This window comes from Hyla sarda, chromosome 4 (assembly GCF_029499605.1).
Source record: "Hyla sarda isolate aHylSar1 chromosome 4, aHylSar1.hap1, whole genome shotgun sequence".
NCBI classification, from domain to species: Eukaryota; Metazoa; Chordata; class Amphibia; order Anura; family Hylidae; genus Hyla; species Hyla sarda.
Window position 1 is genome coordinate 102,264,467 of NC_079192.1, and position 12,819 is coordinate 102,277,285.

General features: G+C 40.8%; 1 protein-coding gene across 12 annotated transcripts in view; it reads right to left on the minus strand.

Moving 5' to 3' along the window:
• Positions 1–3,843: 3,843 nt before the first annotated feature.
• The window catches only part of MEF2A (myocyte enhancer factor 2A), a 164,089-nt gene continuing 155,113 nt past the window's right edge, over positions 3,844–12,819 (minus strand). For all 12 annotated transcript variants that reach the window (XM_056571830.1, XM_056571825.1, XM_056571828.1 and 9 more), the window contains one exon: positions 3,844–5,092. In XM_056571830.1, coding sequence (XP_056427805.1) covers positions 4,747–5,092 — 346 coding nt within the window. In that variant the 3' untranslated portion in view covers positions 3,844–4,746. The remainder of the gene's footprint in view (positions 5,093–12,819) is intronic.

Genomic DNA, 12,819 nt, shown 5'->3' on the forward strand with positions numbered 1-12,819 from the left:
CTCAGCCATTTTCTTAAGGCACACAAGATAATAGACAGTAAAGGGGAAAAAAAAGTCTCACTGTGTAGAATTACTCAGAAGAGCGAGGAGGCCATGACGCAATAGCCCCTATACAAATGCGTCATGTCCACCACTGTCGTGACACTTCCAACACAGCAATGTGGCAAATAATAATCATTCCCCTCCCACAAAAAACTTATAAAAACATACCCTGTGTTGTGTACTGAGGCAAGAAAAACCACAAATCTTTGCTGTGGAGGGACACAATAAGAGAAATGCCGCCACCTCCTTTATCCACATTATAGTATTAGTATAAGCCATTTAGTGAAGTCGCTAGTTATTTTGTAGGTTTTACAGGGGTCGGGTCCTGGAAAAAAAACAAAAAAAAAAGGGGGGGGGGGGAACCCACTTAAGATTTTTACTCAAAGGCTGTTCCTGTAGGACCCCTGCTAATGAAAAATGTTCCTGCTGTGGGAAAAAAAACTGCAGGAACTCCGTTCCCATGCGTTCCTGCAGGACGTGAGCCCTGAGCTATTATTTCTCACACTGACGATACGATAACCACATATATGGCCTAATATGGAGATTCTGCAATCAAGGAGATCAGGATCCTAAATTATTGAACATTTTAATTGGGAGGATTTCTTATTGCTTGGTAGAAAGCACAGCAGCGGGTTAGTGTAAAAAATTAAAAAAAAAGGGCTATGAGCACATGCACAGACCTGTACAACTAGGAGCCTCTATGGGTGCGCACTTCCTGTGAGGCTTGTAGGGAAGTCCAGCTCGGTAGAACAGTATGCACTGGAGCCTGTCACAAGACATTCTCATGGTTCTGTATGGAATCCCTGAGAATAAATCCTCTTTGTGCCCCCATATAAAATAGAAGAGCACATGGGGTGCCATCTCATGGATTTATGTCAGAAAGATATGTAAGATAAGCATATACATGGGTGCCAAGTGTAAAACAGGGAATATGCCAATGGATCTTTGCTTTTATTACCACCTTAAAGTCCATCCACTATTAAAGTCCATCCAGTTTTGTGGGTTAAACAGCTGTCTACAAGAAATAACCATAAGGATATTATCAACAGAAAACTGCACATTGGCAATTATGGGTGGGCGAATCTACAGTATGTCTAGCCAAATCTAAAGCTAACAAATATTCTGAGCTGCCAAAATGCCGCAAGTGCATGGAAAAGTGCAATATGACACTCCACGGCAGTGTTTCCCAACCAGTGTACCTCCAGCTGTTGCAAAACTACAACTTCCAGCATGCCCGGACAGCCGACGGCTGTCCGGGCATGCTGGAAGTTGTAGTTTTGCAACAGCTGGAGACACATTGCTTGGGAAACACTGCTCTGAGGTCTCCTATGACTTGGATACAATCCTAAGAGCTAGAGCTGAGCCAAGTTACAGTAAATTGGCTCGTAGCGAACCTCGCAGCTCGGCTGTTGATTACTTTAGTCTGCAGAAATTAGTTCAGCTTTCCAAGGGCTCCAGTTGTCTGGAAAATGTGAATATAGACCTAGGATACCTAAGGCTGTCATCCCGGACTTTTCCAAACAACCAGAGCCCTTGGAAAGCTGAACTAATTTATGCAGACTAAAGTAATCAACAGCCGAGCAGCGAGGTTCGCTACGAGCCAATTTACTGTAAGTTCGCTCAACTCTACTAAGAGACCTCGAAGTATCACACTTGACTTTTTCCATGCAGCTCAATTTTGGAAAAATAATCAAATAGTCAGAAGGTTTGTTAGATTTGAATAAAATTACTAGTTTTACTCATCTCTAGTAAACTAAGTTTACTGAATTTGTTCACTGACTTGCAGAAGGTCACATTCTAGTTACTAGGACTAGTAAAAGTAAGTAAAATTAGGGCTCATTTACATAACAGGAAATCTGCCCTAAAAATTCCAGGCAGATATGTGTGCGAGACAAGGACTGCTCATAAATGCGCCGTCTTCATAGCCAGTAACACATTTCTGGGATTTGAATTAATTCTGCCGTGTGCACGGTGCAGCAGAATCCAATAGAAAACAATTGAAGGCTGCTGCCTCAGTGTATGTTCACATGATTTAATGTCCATGCAGAATTGCGCACGGACATTCCGCCGCAGCAGAGTCTCATTGATTTCAATAGGATTCTGTTGCACTGAGCACCAGGTGTAATTTCTGCTGCAGATATTTCTGCTGCCGAAATACTGATTCCGGTGTCCGCAAAAAGAATAGACTTAGCTATGCATTTCTGAGCGTAATCCTCAAAAATAATAGACTTCTATGAGACGGGGGATTTCGGAACGGTCTTATCGACTGACAGATTATTCTAATGCGTTTTCTGGGCGCACATTTTATGCCATGGAGTGAAATTGTTATGCTGGATTCCACTTAGAAATTCTGACTATGAATGTGACCTTCCTTCTGTCCAAATTAATGACTTTAGTGTGTCATATCTGAATTTCTCATGCAAATGTGGTCCTTTTTTTATTTTTTTTTTTGGGGGGGGGGGGGGATTTGGATTATTTCATTTACTTAGAGAAAGTCACCTGAGATATCACATGCTGCTCATCTATGTCTATATCACAAGGAAGACTTGCACACACTTTGAAATTTTGCATTTTTAGTGTCTTTTGGGGAAAATTTTTTTTTTTGTAACCAGTAGTCACATGATTTGATTGTGTAATAAATAAAGCTACATTTAGCAACAACACATTTTGATATTGCTCTGGATAATAAGTGATGATGACGGATGATGAACCTCTAATAAAACAACAGGAGTATACTATGAAGAGATCACTTCCGGCATAAGGCCAGACTGGCCACTGAAGTATACGTCAGGAAAAGGAAGGCAGCAACATACACTGTATACATCATAAGCACCCATTGTGTTACACAAAAAGGACATTCTTTTGGCCTCATTCAGGTTAACGGAGTAGTAACAGTACAAAAAGTGTACACACGGCCTAGTATGGATCCCATTTTTCCCCAAAAATTAACTGCAGACAAGCTTACTTCACACATGGTCTTTATAAAGGGAATGACGTTTATACAAAGATTGCTGTGAAGTGCCCCCTGTGTTGCTATTGCACACCCCCTTTAAACTACAATACCCTGCGTCCCTTTGCCGCCCCCCCCCCCCCAAGTAAGGTATATTTATAGATTTACAGCATTTTCTAAAACTTGATCACTGTGTCTATTTGCCACATTGCTGCTTCTGGAGCATCAGTGAACTAATGTAGATAACAAAAATATATATATATAATAAACCACACCACTGTGAATAGCACGAAAACAAAATCTTCTACAACTCTGAAAAAACAGGAGTTGTGCAGTAACAGTACTAGCAATTAATACCCAAAGGGGAATACAGCATATCTGACAAAATTGTACATTACACACTGAATACTCTTCTACTAGGATATTGCCTGTTTCTGTTCAAGTTGGCAGCAGTCCGATTGTTATATATCTCATTTGGTGAACATACAATACATTGGTACTTACACCCTGTGGTGAAATAGTTAGGATGCTATATACAAATAAGTTTGGCTCAAAGTTTAATTTACACATACAGTTATATATGTATAGCATGGCTTGTTTCTCTCTCTGTAGTTGTTGCATTATTATTATTATTAATCTTATTTTTTTCTTTTCTTTTTAGTTTTACCAGTAAAAGCAAAAAAACTATAAAAATCATGAAATAACCGTTTCGAGCTATAGTCTACAAAAGAAGCTCCAACATACAGCTTTGGTTTATATAAATAATTCATTGCAGAACATGTTCAAAAGTATAGAACTTTATATATATAGTCATTAATTCATAAGGGTATTGGTTTATTTTTTTTCCTTAATAATATAAAATATACAAGCTAAAATCACTTATCTATCTGTTCTTCAAGGTATGAATGTAAAAAGAAATGCTCTGAAACATATCCCAATTATAACTTAATATATTACTTTTTAATGCCTCAGTAGGCGTATAGATCTTTAAAAAAAATTCTCATGCTTGTCCCTCCCCCCCCATATCCATTTATTCTGTAAGTCACACACTTTAGAAGTTGAACCCCCATTTTCCTTCCTGGTACGTTTGCTTTTTGTGTTGCACGTGCAAAAATAGACTGTGTGGCTTAAGCCCTTCATGAACTCCTTTTGTGAGGGGGATCTAGGCATGGTTGTGAGAGGGGGAAAACATTGTCATATACAGTATTGCTTTCTTTCGTTTCCTGCTTTTCATTCCTGCTACAAAGCCACGTCTTTAACTCATCTGGGCCAAAAACACAAAACTGCTTTGCTAGTAATATTATTTCTTCCGAACCCCGTTTAATAAGCGATTCGGCTGAGGCGGTAAAGGGTCTTAAAACACGGCACTGCACTACAGGGAGAAGCATCTCACTACCCCCAACCCTGTCTAACACCCCTTTACTTTTGCAGTCTTAATGTGATACAGTACTAGACACACAAGTTTTATTTTTTTCTCCAGAAAAGGATTTTTTTTTTTCAAACTCCACGTGCCACATTGCCAGATAAAGTTGTAGGTCTGTGTACAGTCATTGCAGCAGGTACCTGATTGATTTGTGAGAAACTCAAGCGAGCTCACAGAAACACACAAAAGATGTCCCTTGTGCGTGTGTGACATGCTTCTTTCTCTCTATATTTATATATATATAGATTTGCTTATATATAAGGGTTCTGCATCTTCTGGAAAAGTTTTGTGATATGCTGGGGACTCTGCCACAGAAGGAGGAAAGCTATCTCTATGTCACCCAGGCATCCATTCTCATGCGCTTCATGGAGGGACTGTCCCTGTCCTCATTATTGGAATTCCGCCCCATACCCACAGGGGAGTGGAAATCGTTCCTGACGTCTTCCCGGTCACTTCCATCATACGAGCTGCTGGAGCTGCTTAGGCTGTCCACGGGTGATCGCCCCATTTCTGGACGGGTCTGGTGTTGATGATGTTGCTGCTGCTGTTGCTGCTGAGTGAACCCAGATGATGTGACTCTGTCACGGGGAGGGGATATTGGCTCTGACTTAATGTTGATATTTTGGTTGGTATTGATCGAGGATAAGTTTGAACCCTGAGATAACTGCCCCCCGGCCCTGTGGAGAGAATATATAGACACTAGTTATTTAAGCCAACTACAAAAGTAGGGGGCTCAGACTATTGGCAGCTTAAAAGTGGGGTGCCACTAAGTGTCAAAAAGCCAACACTGCATATAGTAATAGAAAGAAAAGACTCCAAAATTGAACACACCCAAAATAGAATACATAATCACTGACAAAAAATAAATAAAAAATGTTTAATATCAAGGACAATATGGATTTAAAACACTTAACTTTCCCAATGCACCCTTTAAGAAAGGGCTCCTGTGGCCCCTATTGTCTCCTGAATATTATTTTTTCTTGCTTGCAGCCCAGACTACAACTACCAGCAGTCAGTGCAGGTCTGTGTAATGGCTGCTAGCCAATTGCTTTTGCCATCTGTTGTAAACATACTGTACATGTCTTTTCTTTCAAACTATCCCCCCCCCCACCCCAGCAAAAAATCATGATATTCTATGAAAAGCATCAGTCAGTGATAAGATCTACAGCAGGAAAAGAGCAGCGTTATGTTCTGAGGAGTCTGAGCTGTTTTTCCCCAGAAAGATCCTCACACAGAGAGGGAAGGGGAAGTGTGGCTGTGAAGCCAGAAATCACGTGTTGTTGGTCTTGCAGGAAGGTGGGGGCTAGGCCTCATTGAGGGGTTTGTACAAAGACAAGGAGGATCTGATCATGACATCTTTCTCTCACTCCCTGCATGTAAGTGACAATAGGGAAACTGCTCTATATACAGTGGGGCAACAAAAAGTATTTAGTCAGCCACCAATTGAGCAAATTCACCCACTTAAAAAGATGAGAGAGGCCTGTAATTTTCATCATAGGTATACCTCAACTATGAGAGACATAATGAGAAAAAAATCCATACAATCACATTTTCTGATTTTTTAAGAATTTATTTGCAAATTATGGTGAAAAATAAGTATTTGGTCACCTACAAACAAGCAAGATTTCTGGCTCTCACAGACCTGTAACAACTTCTCTAAGAGTCTCCTCTGTCCTCCACTCTTTACCTGTATTAATGGCACTAGTTTGAACTTGTTATCAGTATAAAAGACACCTGTCCACAACCTCAAACAGTCACACTCCATACTCCACTATGGCCAAGACCAAAAGAGCTGTCGAAAGACACCAGAAACAAAAATGTAGACCTGCATCAGGCTGGGAAGACTGAATCTGCAATAGGCAAGCAGCTTAGTGTGAACAAATCAACTGTGGGAGCAATTATTTGGACATACAAGACCACTGATAATCTCCCTCGATTTGGGGCTCCACGCAAGATCTCACCCCGTGGTGTCAAAATGATTATAAGAACAGTGAGCAAAAACCCCCAACCACACGGGGGGACCTAGTGAATGACCTTCAGAGAGCTGGGACCAAAGTAACAAAGGCTACCATCAGTAACACACTATGCCGCCAGGGACTCAAATCATGTAGTGCCAGACGTGTCCCCCTGCTTAAGCCAGTACATGTCTGGGCCTGTCTGAAGTTTGCTAAGAAAGCATTTGGATGATCCAGAAGAGTATTGGGAGAATGTCATGTGGTCAGATGAAATCAAAGTAGAGCTTTTTGGTAAAAGCTCAACTCGTCGTGTTTGGAGAAGAATGCTGAGTTGCATCCAAAGAACACCATACCTACTGTGAAGCAAGGGGGTGGAAATATGCTTTGGGGCTGTTTTTCAGCAAAGGGACCAGGACGATTGATCCGTGTAAAGGAAAGAATGAATGGGGCCATGTATCGTGAGATTTTGAGTGAAAACCTCCTTCCATCAGCAATGGCATTGAAGATGAAACATGACTGGGTGTTTCAGCATGACAATGATCCCAAACACACGGAAGGAGTGGCTTCATAAGAAGCATTTCAAGGTCCTGGAGTGGCCTAGCCAGTCTCCAGATCTCTACCCTATAGAAAACCTTTGGAGGGAGTTGAAAGTCCGTGTTGCCCAGCGACAGCCCCAAAACATCACTGCTCTAGAGGAGATATGCATGGCGGAAGGGGCCAAAATACCAGCAACAGTGTGTGAAAACCTTGTGAAGACTTACGGAAAACGTTTGACCACTGTCATTGCCAACAAAGGGTATATAACAAAGCATTGAGATTAACTTTTGTTATTGACCAAATACTTATTTTCCACCATCATTTGCAAATAGATTCTTTAAAAATCAGACAATGTGATTTTATGGATTTTTTTTTTCTCATTATGTCTCTCATAGTTGAGGTATACCTATCATAAAAATTACAGGCCTCTCTCATCTTTATAACTGGGAAAACTTGCACAATTGGTGGCTGATTAAATACTTTTTATCTGTAGCTAATAAATGATATTTAGACAAATACATAAGTTGGTGAGAGGGAAAGGATGGGCTATGGGTTAAGTTTCCCGGAGTACCCCTTTAAAAAAAAAAATTATAATAATAAAAAAAAAAAACAGACCATAAATATTAGAAGGAGCAAACTTCTGCCTCCAGGAAACACTTATCCACATGATAAAGATCTCCAATTGTCAACCTCCCAAATGTACCAAAAGCATGACTATATAGACATAAATAATATTGTAAACCAAATATATTACACATCTGACAAGCCTTGAATGTAGACCCATATTGATTGTATAATAAAACAGAAATAAAAAAAATACTCTGAGTATGCCCAAATGACCATAAAATGCTCCCATATCGGTATGTCGGAAATCTAAACTTTACAACTATTGCAATATAATGCTTTGACCAGACTTACACTAAATACAATAAAGTACTATAATACTGATATACAAGAAACATGTATACATACGTAATGCAAGAAAGTGCTCTGATGTCATGTTGTACCAAAGCAGGGTAGCCAATTGTCTCAGTGCAACTTGGCATCAGTGCACTTTATTACATTAGATATACATACCTGTTTCTTATATATTAGCATTATAGCACCTTCACATTATAAAATAATTTTGCCATTGTTGTTCAGTTTAGATTTTGTACACACTTTTTTTTTCCATTAATTTGGATACACTAGGGTATTTTTTTGTATTTCTGTTTATTATACATGCAATATGGGTCTGCACTCAAGGCTTGACTGATGTGGAATAAACTTGGTTTTCAATATTATTGATGTCTGTTTGCATTAGGTACAGTTGGTAGATTGACTGTTAGTTGGAGATCTTCATTCTACATCATGTATATTTTTATGTGGATAAGTGTTTCCTGGAGGATGAGTGAATTTGCTCCCTCGGATGATATTTTGGGGGTCTTTTTTTGAGCTTTTAATCTGTATTAATCTGTGATGTTTTCTCATATTTTGGGTGTGCGCTATTGTGGTATTTTTCTTTCTATATCGGTATACTAGTTATTGCTACTAAACATGGCAGCACTACCAGCAGCAGAATATGGTAGCGTTTCACTACAATGAGGAATGAGGAAATGTACAGTAAATAGGACTATGACTCTAACTTGAATACAGTCCTAGGTGACCTCAGGCTGTCACACATGACTTTTCCTGACAAATGGGGCAATTTGAAACAAGACCAGATTTTTCAGACACACAAGAATATATAGCCAATTCAGATTTTGTCCTATTTACTGAAGATTTGCTCATCTCTACCTACAATAATCTCCACAGCACATTAACCTGCATTACATTTCACAAATGGGATTTTGTGCTGCTCTAATAAATGGTCATTGTGAAAACAGTAGAAATGTCACACTTAGCATGCTTCACCTGTAATACAACCCTTTAATAAGCTTTTTTTTATTTCAGTACAGGTAAGGTGACCCAGTAACTAAAACGTCACTGCCATTTGAATAACCTTTAAACATGTTGTCTAGACAGGTCTTAAAGGGGTATTCAGGGCAAAAAACCTCTTATCCCCTATCGAAAGGATAGGGGATAAGATGTCTGATCGCGGGGGGCCCGCCGCTGGGACCCCCCGAGACTTCCCTGCAACAGCGTGCATTCCATGCGTAGCTGCGTCTGCAGTCTCGGAAACTGCCGGGCTTCCAAGACGGGGACGTGACGTCACACCACGACCCCTCCATTCATGATGTCTATGGGAGGGGGCGTTGCGGCCGTTACGCCCCCTCCCATAGAAATTAATGGAGGGGGCGTGACGTAACGTCCCCGTCTCGGAAGCCCGGCGGTTTCCAAAACTGCAGACGCAGCTATGTATAGAATGCGGGCTGCTGCAAGGAGATCACGGGGGGTCCCAGCGGCGGGCCCCCCACGATCAGACATCTTATCCCCTATCCTTTCGGGGATAAGATGTTTTTGCCCTGAATACTCCTTTACGTGTAAATAGTACTGGGTCTCACTCTTGAGACCTGCTGGGATCATGAGTTACAGACGGGGGAAGTGCACGGCAGCACGCACCTAACTCCCCACCTGTCCCTCAAATGCATACGTTTACGGAGTGGAGGGGGGGGGGGGGGCGCAGGTGGATGAGTGCAGCTCACTTCACCAGCTTTAGGGAAAAAAAAGAAAAGAAAGACCTGGTGCATTCTAGACTTTTAACATGTCTAGAAACATATCAGATGCAGTCATTTTTTGTGTTTTCCCTTCTTGCCTTGTCAGAGCCATAATTTCTTGTTTGGGATTTTACAGGGGGCTTGATTTTTTGAGGATGAAATGTACTTTTCACTATACAGTCATGGCCGTAAATGTTGGCACTTCTGAAACTTTTCTAGAAAATGAAGTATTTCTCACAGAAAAGGATTGCAGTAACACATTTATTCCCTTTGTTTGTATTGGAACTAAACCCAAATCAGTCGCTTCCTATAACCATCAATAAGCTTCTTACACCTCTCAGCCAGAATGTTGGACCACTCTTCCTTTGCAAACGGCTCCAGGTCTCTCTTATTGGAAGGGCGCCTTTTCCCAACAGCAATTTTAAGATCTCTCCACAGGTGTTCGATGAAATTTAGATGTGGACTCATTGCTGCCACTTCAGAACTCTCCAGTGCTTTGTTGCCATCCATTTCTGGGGGCTTTTTGACGTATGTTTGGGGTCATTGTCCTGCTGGAAGACTCAAGATCTTGGACGAAACCCAGCTTTCTGACACTGGGCTGTACAGTGCCACCCAAAAGCCATTGGTAATTCCTAGATTTCATGATGCCTTGCACACATGCAAGGCACCCAGTGCCAGAGGCAGCAGAACAACCCCAAAACATCATTGACCCTCCACCATATTTCACTGTAGGTACTGTGTTCTTTTCTTTGTAGGCCTCATTCCATTTTGGGTAAACAGTAGAATGATGTGCTTTACCTAAAAGCTCTATCTTGGTCACATTTGTCCACAAGAACTGTTTCCCAGAAGGATTTTGGCTTACTCAAGTTCATTTTGGCAAAATGTAGTCTTGCTATTTTATGTCTCTGTGTCAGCAGTGGGGTCCTCCTAGGTCTCCTCCCATACCGTTTCATTTCATTTAAATTTTGACGGCTAGTTCGTGCTGACACGCATGCTCCCTGAGCCTGCAGGACAGCTTGAATATCTTTGGAATTTGTTTGGAGCTGCTTATCCACCATCTGGACTATCCTGCGTTGACACCTTTCAGCAATTTTTCTCTTCCGTCCATGCCCAGGGTGATTAGCTACAGTGCCATGGGTTGCAAACTTCTTGATAATGTTGTGCACTATGGACAAAGGCAAATCTAGATCTCTGGAGATGGACTTGTAACCTTGAGATTGTTGATATTTTTCCACAATTTTGGTTCTCAAGTCCTCAGACAGTTCTCTTCTCCACTTTCTGTTGTCCATGCTTAGTGTGGCACACACAGACACTCAATGAAAAGACTAAGTGAACTTCTCTCCTTTTTATCTGCTTTCAGGTGTGATTTTTTTATATTGCCCACACCTGTTACTTGCCGCTTAACGACCACGGACGTAAATGTGCGTCCTGGTTTGGCGGTACTTCCCGCACCTGGACGTACATTTACATATGACCTATCGCGTCATACATGGCAGGTTCCGGCTGCTATCAGCAGCCGGGGACCCGCCGGTAATGGCCGAAATCCACGATCGCGCGGATGTCCACCATTAACCCCTCAGATGCCGTGATCTGTACAGATCACAGCATCTGCGGCAATGCGCATGATAAAATAGATGATCGAATCGCTTGCAGTGCTGCCGCGGTGATCCGATCATCTGTAATGGCGTCCGGAGGTCCCCTCACCTGGCTCCGGCCGTCTCCCGGCGTCTCCTGCTCTGGTCTGAGATTGAGCAGACCAGAGCAGGAGATGGCCGATAATACTGATCAGTGCTATGTCCTATACATAGCACTGCACAGTATTAGCAATCAAAGGATTGCTATAGATAGTCCCCTATGGGGACATAAAAAGTGTAAAAAAAAAAAAGTTGAAAAATGTAAAAAAAAAAAAAAAAAGTAAAAAAAAAGTGAAAAATCCCCTCCCCAATAAAAATTGTCAGTTTTTCCCATTTTACCCCCAAAAAGCGTAATTTTTTTCTTAATAAACATATTTGGTATCCCCGCGTGCGTAAATGTCCGAACTATCAAAATATAATGTTAATGATCCCGTACGGTGAACAGCGTAAACGTAAAAAATTTACAAAAAGTCCAAAAATGCTGCTTTTTTGTCACATTTTATTTTTAAAAAATGTATAAAAAATGAAATAAGTTTTATATATGCAAATGTGGTATCGATAAAGAGTTCAGATGACGGTGCAAGAAATGAGCTCTCATACTGCCCTATATAGGGAAAAAATGAAAAAGTTACAGGTGGTCAAAATAGGGCGATTTTAGATTACTGATTTTGTACAAAAAGTTTTAGATTTTTTTTTTTAAGCGGTACAAAAATATAAAAGTATCTAGCCATGGGTATCATTTTAATCATATGGACCCACAGAATAAAGAACATGTAATTGTTACCGTAAATTGTACAGTAAGAAAACAAAACCCTCCAAAGTGTTCAAAATTGTGGTTTTCATTTAAATTTCCTTCCTAAAAAAAATATTTTTTGGGTTCGCCGTACATTTTATGGTAAAATCTGAGGTTTCATTACAATGTACAATTGGTCATGCAAAAAATAAGCCCTTATATGGGTCTGTAGATGGAAATATGAAAGAGTTACGGATTTTAGAAGGCGAGGAGGAAAAAACAAAAATGCCAAAATAAAATTGGCCTGGTCCTTAAGGTGAAAATGGGCTTGGTCCTTAAGGGGTTAAAGGAGCATCACATGCTTGAAACAATCTTCTTTTTCCACAATTTAGAAAGGGTGCCAACAATTTTGTCCAGCCCATTTTTGGAGTTTGGTGTGACATTATGTCCAATTAGCTTTTTTCCTCCCTTTTTTTGGTTTAGTTCCAATACACACAAAGGCAAAATAAACATGTGTATAGCAAAACGTGTTACTGCAATCCTTTTCTGTGAGAAATACTTCCTTTTCCAGAAAAAAATTCAGGACTGACAACATTAATGGCCATGACTGTATTATATATTGATAACCAAAAAAAGAGAACTCCAGGATATGAAACTTATCCTAAGGATAGGAGATAACCTATCCTAAGGATAGGGGATAAGTTTCAGATCGAGGGGGGTCCGACCACTGGGGCCCAACGGTCAGACCTCCCCCCCCCCCCCCCGTGATCTGAAACTTATCCCCTTGAGATAGGGGATAAGTTTTCTTATCCCGAAGTACTCCTTTAAGCTACCTGTCATTGAGACTGCATCATGGAGGAGAAAAGGAGAAAAAATAAAAAATAAAAGACTGTGGTGTTTTTTCAGGCC